The 20,875-nt window shown below is 24.4% G+C and overlaps 1 protein-coding gene across 3 annotated transcripts in view; it reads left to right on the forward strand.

Moving 5' to 3' along the window:
* Nucleotides 1–3,791: 3,791 nt before the first annotated feature.
* The window catches only part of LOC114128314 (ral GTPase-activating protein subunit alpha-1), a 30,699-nt gene continuing 13,615 nt past the window's right edge, over nucleotides 3,792–20,875 (forward strand). For all 3 annotated transcript variants that reach the window (XM_027992794.2, XM_027992795.2, XM_027992796.2), the window contains exons 1-22: nucleotides 3,792–4,465; nucleotides 4,598–4,708; nucleotides 5,084–5,255; nucleotides 5,350–5,519; nucleotides 5,586–5,701; nucleotides 12,620–12,761; nucleotides 12,849–12,990; nucleotides 13,512–13,683; nucleotides 13,745–13,810; nucleotides 13,879–13,947; nucleotides 14,048–14,208; nucleotides 14,488–14,599; nucleotides 16,181–16,303; nucleotides 18,003–18,192; nucleotides 19,148–19,273; nucleotides 19,340–19,450; nucleotides 19,533–19,658; nucleotides 19,730–19,914; nucleotides 19,975–20,067; nucleotides 20,177–20,332; nucleotides 20,409–20,540; nucleotides 20,699–20,824. In XM_027992794.2, the coding sequence (XP_027848595.1) occupies nucleotides 4,360–4,465; nucleotides 4,598–4,708; nucleotides 5,084–5,255; nucleotides 5,350–5,519; nucleotides 5,586–5,701; nucleotides 12,620–12,761; nucleotides 12,849–12,990; nucleotides 13,512–13,683; nucleotides 13,745–13,810; nucleotides 13,879–13,947; nucleotides 14,048–14,208; nucleotides 14,488–14,599; nucleotides 16,181–16,303; nucleotides 18,003–18,192; nucleotides 19,148–19,273; nucleotides 19,340–19,450; nucleotides 19,533–19,658; nucleotides 19,730–19,914; nucleotides 19,975–20,067; nucleotides 20,177–20,332; nucleotides 20,409–20,540; nucleotides 20,699–20,824 (2,907 nt within the window). In that variant the 5' untranslated portion in view covers nucleotides 3,792–4,359. The remainder of the gene's footprint in view (nucleotides 4,466–4,597; nucleotides 4,709–5,083; nucleotides 5,256–5,349; nucleotides 5,520–5,585; nucleotides 5,702–12,619; nucleotides 12,762–12,848; nucleotides 12,991–13,511; nucleotides 13,684–13,744; nucleotides 13,811–13,878; nucleotides 13,948–14,047; nucleotides 14,209–14,487; nucleotides 14,600–16,180; nucleotides 16,304–18,002; nucleotides 18,193–19,147; nucleotides 19,274–19,339; nucleotides 19,451–19,532; nucleotides 19,659–19,729; nucleotides 19,915–19,974; nucleotides 20,068–20,176; nucleotides 20,333–20,408; nucleotides 20,541–20,698; nucleotides 20,825–20,875) is intronic.

The following is a 20,875-nucleotide window of genomic DNA, read 5'->3' on the forward strand; positions in this document are numbered from 1 at the left end:
AAATAGGAACATATGTGATGATGGTAATTTTACTATTTTAGTAATGACTACAAGAGTGCTGCACTACCGAGTGCCGACAACGTCAAAACTGAATAAGGAACATGCGATCCTGGTAGGTAGGTCTCAAATTCCAGAGGTTTCATGTATTATTGTTAGGATTTTACAGGTATACGTGACCGTTCTTATCATGACAATTTGTTTTATCGGAACCAAATAAAAACTTTCGTATTAAGAGATTAAAAAGCGCGCGAATCATTGATGATATTTTTTTATAAATATACTACTTGTTATTGATTTGTTATTAATTGTTGTAATATTTTGAAAATCAAATCATGTAAGGAAAATATCAATTTAAATAACTGGTGAGATTTTCAAGTATCTTATACTTACTTCTTATACTTTTTGAATAATAACAATTATTTAATAATAATTATTGAACATTAATCGTTATCGTTAGGCGACTTAGTAAAAATTTAAAATTCAAACGCTCATAACAATATTTCCTATAATGATATTTTGAGTTTTTAGTATAGCTACGTTAAGGAAAACTTATGGTCGAATTTTTTAACCTAAGATATAAACACCAAGATTTTTATACTACAAAATTCTTGCAAATGTTTGCGATTTTGACTTATTTCGTAAAAATTTGAGCTATAAACCCTGATAAAAAAAAAATTGTTAGGTACTAACGATAATTTTTTTTTTAATTATATTAAGAACCACTTATAAGGAACCTTGTATTAAATTCTCAAGTTTTTTTGGTCATCCAAAATTTTTTTATCGACACTTCAAAAAAAAAAATTCTCAGAAAAATCGAAAATTCCAGTTGTCTATAAATAGCTCAAAAAAATTCGAAATACTTTGAAAATTTAACTGTATATAGATAACACTAATATAATCATTTGGTGAAATTTTCAAGTGTTTACTGTGATTAGTTATTCAGTTACTACTATATATTATAAAAAAATCAATTAGTTTGAAAACTGGTTTTGCGTAAAAATTTCCGTTTTTCCGTCAGTTTTTTTTGTTTTTCTCGATTTTTATTGAAAATTGTATTTTTAATTTTAGGATATTCACTTTTCCATCGGAAACCACCCCCGAAGATTGAAATTGAAGAATTATTTCGACAAATTATGCTGTATACATCATTGTTAAAAATCTAAAATTCAACACTGTTTTTCATAAATTTCTTCAAATAGTTATTGAGAAAATTCGATGCGTCATTATAGGAAAAATGTTATGAACGTTTGAGTTTTCAATTTTTACTAGATTATCTACGTAACGATAACGATTTATGCTCCAAGGATTTTTAATATTTGTTATATTCTTCAAAAAGTCGTAGGTATTTGAAAATTTTACCAGTTATTAAGATTGGCATTTTCTTTACATAATTTAATTTTCAAAATATTTCGGTTATTTTAATGCTATTTATAAGCATTTAAAATATTAAATTTTGTTAATTAATATCGATAAGATTTTACACTATATAATATACAAATGAAATTTCATTAAGAAGGTCTGAGTGAAAATCTCTCTACGTATTATATAATATGATTTATATGTACATTGTACATACGTTTTTACGAATGTTAATCTGATTCAACGTTGATTGACTAATATGGCATTATTAGGTTTATAAATTGAATATAACATTTTAAACTGTGACAATAATTTGTATTATCAATAATAACAGTTATAAATCAATACCTAAAAATATTTTATTTTGATAAAATAAAATTGCAACTTTTATTAATGTGTTTTTCTAGCGAGGCAGTAATAACACGAGTAGGTATTTTAGTTTTGAATTAATTAGTAGGTAATTACTATATTTACTAACAACTCACAATATTGAATCAATTATAATTAAATTGTAATTTTTGATTATTATTACTTATTAGTTATTAGTATGTTTTTATAGTGATCTAAACGATTTAGTAATCAATTGTTTTATTTAGGTATTAGAAATTGTTTAATTAAAAATAATTCTATATTTTAAAAGGGCAATTTTATACTATTTGGATGAAATATTAATTATACAGTTGTATCGGTAATATTTATTCATTACTTACTATTATGTTATTGATAGTAAAAATAATTGCTGTTATTAAAAATTTTTATACTGAAATTACGAACCCCTTTTAGGCCCGATCAAAAAGCTAGACAATTAAATACAAGATTCTCAGAAAAGCAGTTCTTATAGTAATTTAAAAATATATGGACACGAATTTTTATATCAGTATTTGAAGTTAAAATTTATCAAATCTTTAATATTTTTAATTTATTGTTTTGAAGTTCAAAATTAATTAAATATTCAATTTTTATAGCTTATGGTTGAAGATTTAATACAATATTTGTCATAACTCATATTCTTATTAAAATTATTGAAACTTGAATATCTAAAAAAAATTGAAATTGCATATTACATTTATTATAGGTACCTACCTAATAGGTATACATAGGATGAAATGAAACAATGTAGCCATATAGGAATAGAACTCGATATAAATTTGAAGGAGCTATAATATTATATGGAAGTAATTGCCTTATTTTTGCTTATGAACGGACGTAAATTTCACAGTGCAATTTGCACTTCTATGTTATTTTTCTTATTACCTTTCGTTGAGTAAGTTATACCTACATTCTACTCAACAGTCAACACTATATAAAATAATATAATGTGCATGTGTACCTATTGATATTCCTAGTATGTTTTTTATACTTAGGAAAATGTCACTATAGGTATATCAGTGATCTATTTGTTTTGAATTTCATTTCTCTGACCCTCGTGCAACAATATAATATACATTTTAAATCAGCATAATGTAACCGATTTTGTGTTGTTAGCTTTAATATTAATATGTGTAGATATTGGCCTATTACTAAACACGAATGTATGAATATTATCTAATCCTCAAGGAATCTCATATACATTTATAATAGTTAAAATTTTAATTTTTTTTTTTAAATTAGGAGAACTATTAAAAGTATTACAAGTTTAAAAAGTTCATAACTTGCTTTAAAATTAAAACTCTCGATACAGTCATTAGATTAATTCATTAAAATTCTCGGCCATTGATATCGCTATAGTAATCATAAACCGTGATATAACCACACACAGCAGTTTGGATTTAAACCTTAATAATAATATAATCATAAGTAGGCCGAATGCGCAACCGACGCGCCCGTCGCTCGTAGGTACAACGTTTCGCAATCCGCATCCCACCATTTCCACCAATATATTATATTATAATAACTAAAAAATAGGTAAGAAAAAGCGAGTAGGTACTCGAGAGTAAACGCGTAGTTTACCTATACGATATATAGTAATTTATAAAGATTAACGACGTATTGTATAGGTAATTATTACGGTTTCGACAAAAGCAATCCACTCGAGACTTTTGGGACGTCATAATAACGATATTATTCATTCTTACATCGCGTAACACGCCTATAACCATCATAATATTAAATACGTATTGTACAAAAGATAATAATATTCAGTCAGACACTCCGCAGTCGCGGGCATACAGATACATTCACAGGTGTAATAGGTAATAAATAGGTGTTAAATAAATATTTAGATATGATATTGAATAGGTTAGGCTCGCATATGATTAATGCCATTGATAATCCTACAACAATGCGGCTAGCGTCGTTTGAAAAAAATTACACAATAAATAAAATTATGTTCCTTTGAAATTTTCTGATATTTTTGTACGTTTCGATCATAGTCGGTCGCCTCATAATTTATATTGTTTTCAGTTTTGTGTGCTTAGTGTGTGCATATCGTGTAGGCAGTGTATATCGGAGCCGCGGCTGTAGCAGTTGTTGTACTCGTACACATCGACCATAGTAACGGTGTACCGAACGTTCCGTCAGCGTTCGAATACGTCGACGCGCCGTACGACAACAACGCATATAGATAATTATTATCTATGTCCGTGACGACGACTTACTACTACAACAACTACTTACTTACTTACTGGTGATGTCGTAGTATTATTTATTATTGTTTTATTATTTATCGCCTGATAACACGTCTTGATAATTTAAAACACTTTGATAGCGATCGAGAGTTCGGCAGTAGGTATTTCGTGCGCAAAATATATCGATCATGACGTACGGTTCCGCGGTGTTCGTCCTCCGTCCGACGATAGATCGTTTCGCGGCGTTTTGCTGAGTCGCAACAGTTTCGCTTCGCGCCGGATCGCCGTCGCAACAGTTTAATAAACCGTCGTCATTTACTGACACCGTTTCTCGTCCGTCGTGTCCCGTGCACCACCGATGGACCCGTGTCACCGACTTCGGACGACACGTTGGATCGATCAAAAACAATGTTAGAACTCTGCGTGCCGAAAAATGTTTAGCAAAAAAGTACAAACAGACGTGAAAAAATCGGCACACAAGATATTGGACCCGAAAAAAGACACCGCCACGAGATTCAAACATTTGAAATTCTTACTCGGTACGTTTTGCGCTTTTGAAAACATCGACTTTACCCGACAATATTGCGCTGTTTGGGTTTAGTAACGTTTTTGTCGTTTTCCGATCGAAACCATGTCATAACGTGTATGGCGTTTTTTTTTTATTGTTTCAGACAACAGTGACGAAAACGAATCTAAACTTTTGTTCGAAAGCAACTACAGCAGTATCTATCAAATATTTTATGAAAGTTTCATTAGTGTTGAAGCCAATTTGAAACAAAGAGGTAGATAATTATTTTTTATTTTTTATTGATAGTTGTTGGTTTTATAGTACATATTATAAAAAACTTTTAATTGTTTAAAATAATTTTTTGGAAATTTTTTAACATTAAATAAAAAAAACTAAAAGTACCTAACAAAATTAAATTATTACCTCTCAAAGTTTTTAAAGTCAAACTTATAATTTTTTATAATATTTATTTCGATTAAATTAATGTTTCCATTATGAATCATCGAGCATCAAAGTATTTTAATATATTTTAAGATAGCTAATCTAACAACTTTATGTTATTTTTATTTTTAATGTTAAATATATTAATTACTTGATACATGTTTTATTAATGTTATTATTCATATCTTTTATTCTATGTCTTTTATAGTAACTAAAATTCATAGAGATGAACTTGATACTATTCTAATAATATTAGAAAAAGTACTAACATTATGCCCAGAAATTGTAGCACAAAGATGGCAATGTCACAGTATGTGCATGATCATAACCAAACTATTACATCCAGAAAATTCATGGCGGCTAAGACGTGATGGAATTAAGTAATTATTGTTATTACTTATTATTTATCACACATAAAATCAATTTATAAGATCCATTTTAATTGTGTGTTTTACAATTTGTGGCAAATACCAGGTTTTTTATTTTATGGTATCAAATTTTGGGACACAATGCACCTGACTCGGTGCATGCAATATTTGCAACACTTGTGCCTGGATTCTCCAGTCCAATACCTGAACATCCTGGGTTGGCAGCACTCTGGAATAACCATTCATCTTCAATTAATTTACATGAACATTTGTGGAGTAAGTCACATGTTAATAATATTAGCAATATTATTTATACTAAAATGTTTATTTTTTTTTGCTTAGGTCCAGTTGGTACTGTAGAAACTAACCTTTTATACGCACCACAAATGGGCGAAAAGCAACCAGATGATGTAGTCAAATATTATTTAGAATCCGTTCTAGAGTTAATGGTTAATCAGGTAATAATTATAATTAATGTACCTATTTATCATTTATCTTGTGTAAAACAAAGTATTTAGAAAAAAATTATTAATTATATTACTTAATAAATAATAACAATGACAATAGATAATTGCTTACAAAGAAATTAGAAGTCAGTATGGAAAGAAATAAAAATTATTTTGACCGTTATTCTTTATAATACATATTTTTAATATTTTGATGCATTCTACTAATTACACAAATTATTCATTAAATATATTTAAGATTTATCTTACTTTACATTAACACATATATTTCATCAAAATATTTAAAGTATTAATTGTTTTTATTGATTGATACCAATTTATCATTCTTCATTTAATTGCTCATAAGTCAAGATGTAATAAATTAGTTGCATTTATAGTTTTATATTATAATAGTTTTTAATGTTTTTACAAATGCCAAAATTCTCCAATAGTTTTTGTGTGTACATGGGTTATTACAGTGTGGCCAGTAAAATTAGAGTCGCGACTGTCATTCAACTAGTGACGAAAATTCATAATGTTTTTGTAAACTGTTTCCTGCTTTATGTAATTTTAAAACAATGTTTATACAGATAACTGATTATTTATAGTTCATGTATAAATATTAAAAATAATAATAGAACTAATATAGATAATAATATTATATACATAGTGTATTATAATTAAAAATAATTGAATACAATAGGTGTAGAATCCCTGACTTAATAATATTTGATAACCAGTAATGTGGCTATTGCAGCTCTAATTACACTGAAAAAAAAAACTTTTGATGATTTACAATGTTGCTAGTATAATTCTTTTAAACATGTCCCTTTGTCTCTATTTTTACTTAATTTTCAATAACTGTTAATATTGTTGCTTTCTTCTGTTTAGGTACAACTAAAAATTTTTCCTAAAAAACACTAACATAATCCAAAAAGGACCCTTATAAATAAATCTAGGTAGAACATTCAAACACTATATACATAGGCGTAGTTAGCGGGGGGCTTAGCCCCCCCCCCCAGTCTGAATCATACCCCCCCCCAGTTTAAATCATAGCCTCCCAAAAACTCGTTAATGTCCGCCCCGGGAAGGCCTAATTCCCCCCCAACAAATTTGACCATCCTACGCTTATGACTATATAAGACAGTCACCAAATAATTGTACATACGTATGTTAGTGAAAATTTATAACTTAATACACTATTTTATTATTTGAGAACGTTTATGATTTTTATAAACTTTAAAATTAAATAGTTTGGGTAATAAAAATAAAATTATTTTGTTAAGTTAGCTTTATAGTCTATTATAACTTGGTAGTTAGTAGTAATACCTACTAATATTTACAAAAATATATAAAATAAAAATAAATATTATTATTATTACCTAGTACCTACTTTAAAATCATTTATAAACTATGCATATATAAAACGCTAAATGTAATGTTAATACTAAAGTAAACTTCCCATTATTGTACTTCTTAAAAAAAATGTATAAAATAGTTGTCATTGATCTGTTGAGTTATTTTAATTTCTAGTTTGAATAGATGGTTATGTATTCTAAACTGAATGGGGTAATTGAGAGGTATTGACTTGACTTTAATATGTTTTTCATTTCTTTTTTTTTTTAGGAAAATACATATAAGGCAGTGAAAAACTATAAATTACAAAATGTTTCTATAGAAAACTATACTAGTCAGTTAATATTTTATTATTCAAATTTTTTCGAAATATATCAGTAATTTTGTAATTCAAAATTCATAAAACTTTTTGTACCTTTTTTGTACCTAAAGCTAAACAATTCGACATTAAGTTTTCCTTTAAATAGCTATAGAGAAAACTCGAAGCTTAATAGGAAAAGATGTTAAGAGTGCGTCTGAATTTCAAATTTTTATGAAATTGCGTAACAATAACGATTTATCCTCAAATGATTTTCTATATTTGTTTTTATTCAATAAGTATAAGTCGTAGATATTTGCAAATTTCACCGGTTATTTAGTTTGGTATATTTTTTACATGTTTTAATTTTCAAAATATTTCGCTTATTTTAATGCTATTTATAGTCATTTGAAATATTCTGTTATGTTAAGGTTTTTTTATAAATATCGATAAAAATTTTTTGGCCTAGTCAAAATAATTGAAAATTGAATAAAAAGTTCCTCATAAGTTAGTCTTATAGTGATTCGAAAATTATAAGAATACTTATACACATTTTTTTTATCATTATAGCTTTTAAAGTTCAAATGTTGATAAAATTCGTCAAAATCATGAATATTTGCAAATTATTCTGTAGTTAAAAATTTATAAACAATTTTGTGAAAGTAGCTAAGAGTTGAAAATTTAATAAAAAAATTTCCATAAGTTTAGTGTTCAATAATTATAAATGAATTTAAACGTTGGCAAATAAAAAATTATCTGAAGTTTAAATTTTTAACTCGTAAAATAACGATTTACTATCAAGTAATTTTAGATTTTTGTTTTAGTTAAAAATTTGAAACATACATTAATTGTTTCATTAAGTATTTTTTGTTCATTTAATTTTGGGATATTCTGGTCATTAAAAACATACACTACTATTTTCACCACCCAATGAAAAATATATCCTAGGCCACGGATGGCAAACCTTTTGTACACTATGTGCCAAAAATTTACCTTTTTTTTTTTTAGGGAACGTGCCATGAAAAATATTATATTATTATATTGCAATATTGTGTGTTATGTTATTGTAAAAAAAATTTTTAAATATGTTAACCTATTACCTATAATATTATATAATATATTATAGTAAAAATCTTCGCATGCCCACAAAATCTTTTTGCGCGCCATAATAACGTGTGCCATGGGTTTGCCATTCTTGTCCTAGGCTAACAAAATCATCATCTCCGTTCAGAATCGTTTTTCATAATCAATGATACCTATCATAGGATTCAAATTTAATATATCCATTATAGTGACCTACTCTATGTTCAAAATCCATTTATTACGTATTGTATAGCAGAGCATTATCCTTTTGACCATCCTTTTTAGATTCTGAACGAAGTAATGAATGTGTTGATTTTACAACGAAGAGTGTTTTTTTTTTTGTTTGTGTGTGTATAGCAGAGGTTCCCAACCTTTTTTGACTCTCGGCACCCTTAGTCATTTTCTAAAAATCTGGAGGTATCCTATCGACTAATTTGATTTTATTTATCAGTGCATGTGTATATAAAAAAATAGTAAGATGTGTAGGTATATAGTATATACACCTATTGTATTTTATAAAACAAATTTTTACATTGAAAATTAACTATATATTTTTATTTTTAATTATTATTGCATAAATAATATAATAAAAAATATATTTTAAATAATTTTGCGGAACCCTAAATAAAGTTCGCGGCACCCCTGTTGGGAATCTCTGGTGTACACCATAACTGCATAACTTATCGAAATAATGTTTCAATTTCAAATTTCGAAGGAGGTTTCCGATGGCAAAGTGAATATCCTTGGTGCATTATAAAGGTCAAAAATAAAACTTATTTAATAGTTTTCAAAAAAAATCTGGTAAAAACAAAAAAAGTGACGGAAAAACGGAATTTTTACGCAAAACCAGTTTTCGACCAAATCGATTTTTTTATAATTTAGTTGTAACTCAAAAATTTATCTCTGTAAATACTTGAAATTTTCACCAAATGTTTATATTAGCGTTATCTATACACGGTAAAAATATTTTAACTTTTTTTGAGTTATTTATAGACAACTGAAATTTTCGATTATTCTGAGTTGTCAGTAAGTGTACCTAAGTGTCGATAAAAACATTAAGGGTGCTCAAAATAACTTGACAATTTAATACAAGGTTACTCATAAGTTGTTCTTATTGTAATAAAAAAAATCAAATCTGTTGTCACAATTTATTTTTATAATCGTTTAAAGTTAAATTTTTTACGAAATATGTCATAATCGCGAAAATTTGCAAGTTATTTTGTAGTTAAAAAATCATAAAATTTTATGTGTTTATATTTATAGCTAAATAATTCAACACAAAGTTTTCCATAAGTTTTCCTTTAAATAGCTATAGAGAGAACTCGAAGCGGTTTAGGAAAAAATGTTAAGAGCGTCTGGATTTCAAATTTTTACGATATTGCGTAACGATTACGATTTATGCTCTAACGATTTTAAATATTTGTTATTATTCAAAAAGTATAAGCCTTAGATACTTAAAAATTTCGCATTTATAATGGTATTTTATTTACATAATTTTCTTTTTAAAACATTTCGTTTATTTTAATGCTATTTCCATTGCTTATTTTTTTCCAATGGGGGTTTTTATGGTATTTAAATTTCTAATTTAGGTTTAACTAATTATAAATTGTAATATTTCAATTCCTTAAAATTTGCTTAAAAATTAAAATGGTGTTGAAAATCTATCAGAAATCTCAAATAATGACATCTTTAAATTTATTTTAAGTTGTGCATGCAGTTATTGAAGCATACTTACTATTAAATATTGAAACTGCTGAACATAAATTTGATATGTTATACATCTATAAGATGAAACAAAATGGCAAAGATTCTTTAAAAATACCTTAATCTTTTGAGTATACCTTTTTTAAATATAACAAATATGCACAGATATGTGAAGTCAAACTTTGTATGTATTTAGTTTCATAATTTCTTAAAACAAATTTTTATCGTACCTAGAATATTTTACAAACATCACTAAAAAATATCTAAATATAAAATATCATGATTCCAAGTAATTATTTACAAATCTGTTAAATTTAATTATCAAAATCTTTTTGTTATTATATTTAGCTTATAAACTATTATAGAGTGTCATTTTGTTTATTTTGGTTTATAGTGGGGATAATATTAATTGTACACTAATTTATGAATTATTATAGATGTTGTACAGTTTGAATAATTTCTTACACTTAGTTACTATAATTATTAGCACACTGATAATACATTTTTAAAATAATAAAAATGTTTACATTTTAATATAAGTTATATAAATTAATTATCTTTTTAGAAAATTTTAAATACCAATATATAATATTTAACAAATAGGTAAATATATTTAATAAACTCAAACTGAAATGTACTTGTTTTAAATCATAGAATAAACTTTAATTAAAAAGTATTTTACAGACATTTTTGTTTCTACAATTTTTTACAAATATAATAAATAGTTATTTTTAATTATTTGTTATTAATCCACATCAATAATGCATATTTAAAATTAATATAAATAATTAAATAATTTTTAACATTCAAAACATATTTTTTTAACAGAAAGGCTTTAAATTAGTACAACAATATTCAGTGGCGTATTTACGCAGGGGGACGACGTTCTCTAGTTCAATCCTCCCCTCCCAGAACAAAAATAAAAAGTTACTCTATGATTTTTAAAAAAAAGTAATCCCTTCCTCAAGAAATGGTTGAAAATATGCTACTGACAATATTACATAAAATTAAAAATATGATATAGAATTATGTGCCATTATACCCGCATGTGTTGTCTTGTCTTTATCATACTCGTGCATAACATAGCAAACTTTACAATCTGAATAATGCAATTTAGTCTATTAGAGTGAATTGATATATTATAAAATTTCATGGTTAGTTAATGTGTTTATCTTAGATCCTATAATGTATTTTTGTGGTATTTTAATTTATTATCTTAGTAATTTATTTATTTATTAATTGTTAGTAATTTAGTATAAAATATTTAAAATTTACATGTTATTCATTAGTAAGACAGATAAGACAGAAACAACATATTATAAGTAACTTAATATTAATTAATATAAAAATGCCAATGTACATTAATTAATTAATATAATAATCAATTTCTAAAGTACTTACCCATTACTCTTTTTATAACTAAGATGGTGTCTTAGTATAGCTTTTGATACTACTTCAGTAATGTCAAGTTTTTAATTGGTACTTATATATTAGGTTGCATTCAAGTGTTGTTTCAAAAATCTTTTTATATCAATTTTATATCCTAATTAAAACATAGTATATTACTATTTTGTTTCGGTAAAAAAATTTATTAATACCAATACCGGACCTGATAAAAAAAATGTTTAATATAATATTTAATTCTGTCTAGGTAAAGTTTCATTATCTAAACATAAATATAAATACATTCTTAATAATAAATAACAATTGTTTATATAAAACATAGTTATAATACATTCAATCACCTTCATTATTTTAAAATTATAATGTAATACATTAAACTTTTGAAATGTATTTATAATAAGAAAGTTATAATTCAATAAATATCTAGTAAGTAAAATAAAAATATTTATAAAACTTTTAATGTAATTCAATTTCCATAAAACTCTACTATCATATTCAAATATTCTTCCAATGATATATTCGTTTTTAACTTAAACTATAATAACATAATAAATTTAAAATCTTAGGTATCTTATTAATTTTATAAAATAATTGTTCAATTCAGTGTTCTGCATTGCATTTTAATTGGTTTTGAAAATATTTTAATTGATTAAAACTTGTGAAATTGTTCATAATAAGTTGAAGGATGCTCATGAACCATGATAAATATCTATAAAAGTTGTTATAGTGGATATTAATATTTAAATATTTAAATAATAATTATAAACACTTATGTAACATTTATGTCTTATAAAATTGTTTTAAATAAAATATATAAATTAAAATAGGTGAAAAATTACATTTTTTACACGTATTCACATTTTATCTTTATTTATCATGTGGATGGAATACAATTTTGGGAAAATAAATTAAATTGAGTAATTGCATTGGTAAAAATATACATATTGTGTACAATTGTTTATTAGCTTAATATTATGTATTATTTTGACAATTTTTATAGGTAGTTATAGGTATTTTTTTAGATATTATTATAGGTAGTTTGATTTTTGAAGAAATTAAAACTATAAATAAATAATTATTTACAGGTTCCACGGATAATGTGGAAAGATCTGAAAAACTGTCAAAGACGTTGTTTTAATTACTTATTTGAAAAATTTAAACAATTTTATTTACCTGCAATTTTTCCGGATTATTCCACAGCTACTAATGTTTATAAACAAACAACAGGTGAGTACAAACCAAATACTAATTATTGAGCATTAATTTATTATAAAATGTTGAAATTAAAAATGTTAAAATTATTTTTATATTCAGATCTACCAGATTGCTCTAATCAAAACAGAAATGATGCAAATAGTAGTTGTAGAGTTTGTGTGATAAAATGGCTTGCTGGATACACTCAAGATATTAAACAAAAACACTACCCAAATATTCCTTTGATATCAAAATTTATAGGGTAATTTAAAAGATGAAAGCAAATTACTTATTAATTATTATTATTATGTTAAGAGAACGTCACATTCATATGACTGTCTCAGTCTTACAAACAAAAAACAATCATTTTGTGTTCAGTAGTTCTAATTTGTCATTTTTAGTTTAAATATTAGAGCGAATTAACTTATTTTAAAATATCAAATTTAAAAATAAGAAGAAAATCTGCATTAGTTTGTTGTAATGTTTTAATTTTTAAACAAATTATAACCATTTTTAAATTTTAATATTTTTCATATTTTTCAAAAAATCCAACCATAGAATACAAATAATGTTTTTACCTTTAAGTTTAGCTATAGGTCAATTCGCACTAATATTAAAGCTAGCTAACAATATAAAATGAGAACAGCTGAACATAAATTTACTTTATTATATTTGTAAGAGACTGTGTTTTATACATCACATTGTATGTGGTGTCTTCTAAATTTGTACCACAATGTATATTAATTTAATTTTTGTGTTAATAATATTAAATATTTATTATAGAGATAAAGCTCAACTAGTAGCTTTTGAAATTGTCAGGGATACTTTATACAAATCAAGAGAAAATGTGAATTTAATTCATGAAATATTTCGCCAGGCATTTTTATTGAATTTTAGTTGGGCCATGGCAATAAGAAGAACTATTGCTGTGTATAAAGATTGGATTCAACTAAGTGTATGTATATTTTAAATAATGGTATGTATATATTAATTGGGAAAATTTGTCCACTATACAGGTTTCTCAACAACCTCCTTTCATGTTAGATCCAGATGGAACAAATGCACAAATGTCTAGTTTAGATGTAAGTTAGATCATTATTAATTATATATTTTTAAAATATAAGTAAACATTTTTTTGAATTTTGTCTAGAATAATACAGAAGAAATTTCACCAGTTAAATATGAACCAAAATATGGTGATATTAGAGCAGGATTTCAGGTATTTTTTTTTTTTAATTATTTTTTAGGCGTATTGTTATAACTAAAAGTAAATGTAAACATTTTTATGGTTGAAAATATAAATTAATTTTATGATCCAGAATGTCATTCAATTGTTTATGACAAATGCATTACATGTATTTGTGGCTCAAAGTGGTACGGAGTATCCAATGTTATTGGAAGAACAAGTGGATACCTGCAAAAGAGTTTTGAATATTTATAGATATATGGTCATGCATACATATATGTCTTTAAAAACTTGGTAAGAAATTTAATTTATTTATTTTAAGTCAGAATGTATAAAATAATATATTAATTTAAAAGTTTGGTGTATGATTACTTAATGACAAGAACATTGATATTTTTATAATGTATTTAAATTGAAAATATATTAATCAACAAGTTATAGTAGAATATATATATATTTTAGATATTTTCAAAAGTTGTAGTATCAATGTTAAATACCTAATAAATAACAAATTGTATTTTAAAAATATTTTTTTCTAATAGTTTATAAACATTATTATTTTAATTTATACAGGGAGCAATTATTAAATGTTCTGTTAAGAATAACTACACTTGTTTTGAATAAAAAACCACCCAGGCGAAAAGAAGACACTTTATCCGGAAAATTAGCTCCTGCAATATTTCAGGTAAAAATATAGGTGCATTAAGAGGACTTTGTACCTGCTTGTGTTGCCTTTATTGAATACACATGACATGATTAGGTATCATACTCTTACTATAGTTTGTTTATAGTTAATATTTGAAATAAAATGATAATATCAATAATTTACCTATAGTCAAATGTGTAGAATAAAATATTATGTAAACTGGAGCAAACATTTTTTTTTCTGTGATTTTTAAATTGCAAAATGGTACAAATTTGAATAAATTAATTATTTAAGTATCTAAAGATCTTAGATCATTAAAGAATAAAAAATAAAAAATAAATAACTTCATGTATGCACAGTAAAAAATCTTTTCTACAAATTTGATAATAAGTAAATTTGTTCTTATATGGGAACTATAAATAAATTGTAGTAAGAATCTGATGCTTGATTTAGATTCTAAATGTTACTTGTGAATGTAAAAAACACAAGACATACAGTCATGACATCCTCTTAAGGTATCTATGGTATAATATTAGTTAAATTTAATCAAGTTGTATTTTTCACAGTAAATTTGTTTATAATGTCTAGGTACATAATGGTTCTCATATATTTAAATATTTATAAATGCTAAAACATTAAAGTTGCTATCAATTTTTGATCATCTATATAAATTTAAAAATTTCTTTAGGCATAAAATAAAATATTTTGGTAGTCATCTCTGCTGGAATTTCAAAACAAGTGAACGTTTTCAGGTATTTTCTTTTAAGATGTTACTGTCAAATAAATATTACTAGCATGAAAGTATTTGTTTGTAAATTAAGAGAGAAATTCAATATTAATAATTAATTGAATTACTTTAGTGAAGTATTTTTATTATAGGTATTTTTTTTTTTTTTTTACAAATATTATGTTTTATTATTACCAAAAAATCCTGTCATAATAATATCATATAACTCATTAGTTAATTGGTTGATCCAAACTAACTCAATTTGTTTTAATTTTTATGAAAAACCATATTGTCTAACAAATGTGCCTGTAAATGTAGCATGACCTTCAAAATTTATATAATTATATGGTTTTTATGTATATAAACATTATTGGAATATAAATTTGATTATATGATATTGGTATTAAAAAAGTTGGCATTTATAAACGAGCATGCTCTTGGCCACATAAATGTGCCTAACTTTGTTTTAGCTATGAGTGAATGCTTCAAACATATACAACATATATGTATGCAGTGTTATAACCAATATAGTTGAGAGGTATTTACCAACTACTATGGGGGTACATTTATTGGATTAAGTTTTTTATAGTAATTCAAAAGATGTTTAATCCATTAGTTTACTTTTACCTGTAATAAATATTTACAGTATATGTGATAATTATGGTTCATGTTACATTATTAGTATCCAGAACTCTGAATTTAAAGTTTGTTATTTTGATAATATAAATTTAATTTGCAAGTAAATCTATTTAGAAATATTGTATCTCTTTAAATGTTACACATCTACATACATATATGTTATTTCATATGGGGAAAATTTCAAATCTGAGCATGCTTGTGCCAAGTGTTAAGCTATTATAATATTAATTATTTTTTTATTTTATTTAATATAGACTTTAATTGTAACTTGGATAAAAGCTAATTTAAATGTACCCATTTCTGAGAAATTATGGGATCAGTTTCTAACAGTACTTTGTTCACTTACTCAATGGGAAGAACTTATAAGAGAGTGGTCGGTAAGTATTTTTTTATTCAATGTTATTAGTAATTGTATGTTATTTGTATTATGATTATTTAAAAAGTATGTTAATCTCAGTATTATCATATTCTCAGTGTATTGATACTTAGTTATATCTATTGCAACAATCAAAAATAATATTTTTATTTTTATTTTTACAACTGAAAGTGCCTAATTTTTTCAATTAGAAGTAATAATAATTTTTTTTAAGATTTTTTAAAGTTTTTATTTGTGTATAATTTGTTAACAACATTCTTTGAATAATAAAGTTAAATTAAAAATAGTTAAAACATTTAAAAAATTATACCATGCCTTTAAACTGTTATTTGTTTTTGTATTAAAACAAAATAAAAATTGAGATCTAATTTGCTACCTACTTGAAATTATGAAGTTTAAGATATTTATTTCTACAATTTTAAGTGTCATAAAGAAAAAATAAAAATAAAAACCATAGTAAAACTAATTAAAAACACATTCATCACTTTGCTTAAAATTTAAAATCATAATGAGTTTATTTATATTTATTTTATTATTCTTTTCATTAATTATATAATTTTAACAAACAATAAATATATAATATATATTTATCAATGTTTAATATTTAATAACAGTTATAGTAAATAGTATTTAGTTGAAAAAATTATTATTTAAATTATAATTAAATATTTCATACATTATATTTTGCTTTATTATTAAATTCCATTCTTTTTTCATTGAAATACAGACTTAGAATATTAGAATATTTATGCGGATAAATATGAACTTTTTTATATTTTTAATTAAATTCATATTTATAAACATATGCGTGTTTAATAATTTAGTATTAACTATTTCATAGTCACACTGTGTTTGGTAATCATAAAAAATTATTATTTGTAATTACGTAATTGCTTAATAGATTAATTAATAATAATAACTTATCATCGTTATACATATTTTTCTTTGTCTGATCATTTGAACTACAATTAAATGTTTTGCCTATTAATATTTTAATAATGACATAACACATTCGGTAATATCTTTATTTTTGAAATGTATTATTTCTTTTTAGTTAATTATTAATTTAAATTTATGATTATGAAAAAAACAAATCAAGCTTATATTTAGAATTGATTTAGAACATGATCTTTTTTTATTTGATATGATTTGTTAAATTAGTTATGATAGTAATAATAAAATATTATTGGTATTAGGTTTATCAGAATTAAAATAAAATAGTTTTAGTGCATCTACAGAAATACTTTTTATTTTTTGTCAGACAAATCTTGATTAGTTTCAATTTAAATAGAATCAGGATCATACATTTTTTTTATTAACTTTAAATTATTTATAAATATTTAAATTTGAATAAGTATGGTGTTAGATAATAACTAATAAAATATTTGCTGGAGTACTCTGTTCAAAATTTTTTTATATCTATGCACAATAATATTGTCACAATGATGTATTTATAAAATGCTGTTATTAAAATAATAATATAATAATAATTATTAAATACTTACAATTGTATTTCTTAAATATTGTATTTTGTTAATCAATTAAATATGTATTTATTAAACAAAAACATAATTATAAATAATTTTAATATTATGTATATTTATTATTTCTATATATATAGTATTTATTTATCTATTAAAAACCTATAATGAATTAATTTGAAAAATGTTTTTAAATTACTTATTATTTTTTCCTTATAGAAAACATTAGAAACTCTTACAAGGGTATTAGCCAGACATGTTTATGGTTTGGATTTAGCTGATTTGCCATTAGATCGAATATCGGATAAAAAATCAAGGAGAAAACGCGGTAGTACTACACTAAACTCTGCTTATAATATGTGTAATTTGTCACACACACGAGTAAACCAACAACGAGGTTCAGTGACAGGTAATTAATCATGTCATTATTTTGATTGTAGCTTGAGTTATATACTAAAAGGTAATAGTTAAATAATGGTAAATGTCTACATAATATACTCCAAATTTTTTGGGATTTTTTTTTATTTGCAACAAATCTTTTTATATATTTTACGTAGTAAATTTGACTATGTAGAAGGTAAATTTGAATGATTAATATAATAAATGATATACTAAATTAATAGTTTTCTACAAATTTGTATTATTTAAATTATAAAAACAACTCATTTAAGAACATTCTTTAACCATTTTAACTCTTATGATAAATGGTAACTATATAAATTTAATTAAAAAAAACTTATTACAGTTTAACTTTTAAATAGTTAAATTATGTATATTTATATATTTCAGTTTTAGACATTATATAAGTATTTTAATTTCATATCTCATATCGAATAAAAAAAATATGAAACAAATAAAACATAAAATCCAGTCATGTACTAACTTATAAGTTTTTTGATCAATGTTAAAAAAAAATTCTGTATACAATTATTTAACTTACAACATATAAGAACTTAATAATTATTAAATGTTTCTAATATATTTTCAATATATTTAATTAAAAATAAATAATAAGAAACCGTTTCAGTTTCTATACAAAAGGACATAGAAAATTGAATATAACTTATAAGGAGTAATACAATTTAGGAGTCTAAAGCCTTTTTAGTCATTCCATTCAATGTCTGTTGTTAAAAACATCATTTATATCTTAAAATAATCCAAACCATATTTCTTCCTTTTAGATTTATCCTACTTATAAATGTATACGAGTCAAAAGCAAAGTAATAATTAATTTCAAATAAAAACAGATGGAAAACATTTTGTTTAAATTACTCTTTATCTGGGAATTATAATTTATGTAGCTTTATGTTGGCTTAATTGTATGGTATTATTATTAACTTTTTATTTTTGTTGTTTTTACCTAGACAATCAATCAGATAATACAACTAAAAGACGAACACAAATAAAACGGTCAAATAGTGATTCAGATATAACTTACTGTTATTTATTTCAAAAATATAGTGAAACTGATACAGTTTTCAACATTACTGGTATATTTTTAATTTTTAAAAACTAATAAAGTATTACATATTTCATAAGCATTTTTCTTTGTGTAGAAACACCAACAACAGATGATCTTAAGTATAGCTGGAAAGATGAAAAATCTTCAAAGTGTTTATTTAATGTACGAAAATGTCATTCTTTAGAAAATTTATCACAATTATTAAGTAAGATACTTATTGAAAATATTGTGTACAACAATTGTTCTGCTAATTTAAATATTTAAGTAATGAAATTATCTATTTTTAGTGTTAAGAATGCGAGATTCACAATCAAGGTCACCTTCACCAGTACCTTCGACTGGTATGGAAAGCAGTTTATTTAAAGAAGCACATATGCAAATAGAAATTATGTCATCTCAACATCCTTCTTCAGGTATAATTTTATAATTAAGATAATCAAATGAAGTTGATACATTTTATTAAGATATTACTTACATATTATAGAAAAAGTAACCAATAAAAAGTCAATTATGTCTGGTGGTGATGTAAGAGGATGGACACCTGATGTTGCTGCAATATTATGGCGTCGAATGCTCAGTGCTCTTGGAGATGTAAATACATTAGAAAATCCCTTACTTCACGAACAAGTATTTCAATACTTGCTGGATCTCAGCACTACTATGACCAAAGTAAATCAATAGAAGATGTTATTCATTTCTAAATGTATAAACTACTGTATTTTTTCATAGATATATCAAAACCAAGGAATGGTAGAAGAAGAGACATTTGTGTCTCTTGAATTAGTTCCACCAATTTCTGTGATTTCACCTTGGTGTTTTCAGGCAAGTTTTCAAAGTGTTGCAAAATTTCATTTTTACTAAAAAATTTTTTCTCGTTAATTTGTCTAATTTTAATGGTTATAACTTATAATAATGTCAATATTATTTTTAGGCCTTAAAGTTACCAAAAGCTTACAGAAATGGTAAACTCCATGCATATAAGTTGTTATGTCAGATGACATTAAACAATAGAGACATGCCTCAGGGACAAAAATATGTCACACAATTTTTTAAAGTTTTACATTATGGTTTAACTTCTAGTGATCAAGTAATTATAATCATTTAGTTATGCATATTATTTTTATAAGCCAAGTAAATTAATATATTTTTATTTTATTTTACAGGAAGTTGTCAACACTATATTAAAAAATACTGGCTCTGAATTTTTTTCTCACCAACTTCCTGGTTTTACTTTGCTTACATTAGATTTTGTACATGCTTGCAATGAAGTCCTCAGTGGAACGAATGTTGTTTTGGTAATAACATTATTATGTTGTTCTAAATATACATATTATAAGTTATTTTTAATTAGTATAAAGTACAATTTTTATTTATTTTGGATTATTTACTTTTTATTAACTTTTATTATTTAAAAATGTAATAAAGTGTTCAATACTTTTTCATTGTGTTACAGGCTCCACGTGCTGAAGCTGTTTCGATATTAGGTTCTCTATTAAGTTTCCCTTCAAATCTTACCAAAGTACCTTATCTTAAACCAGATTGTCATCAGTTTGCTATTACATATTGTCCTGATATAAAAGTAAGTTTAAATAATACTTTGAATTTTGTTGAATAAAAATTTTATAATATT

This window comes from Aphis gossypii, chromosome X (assembly GCF_020184175.1).
Source record: "Aphis gossypii isolate Hap1 chromosome X, ASM2018417v2, whole genome shotgun sequence".
Lineage (NCBI taxonomy): Eukaryota > Metazoa > Arthropoda > Insecta > Hemiptera > Aphididae > Aphis > Aphis gossypii.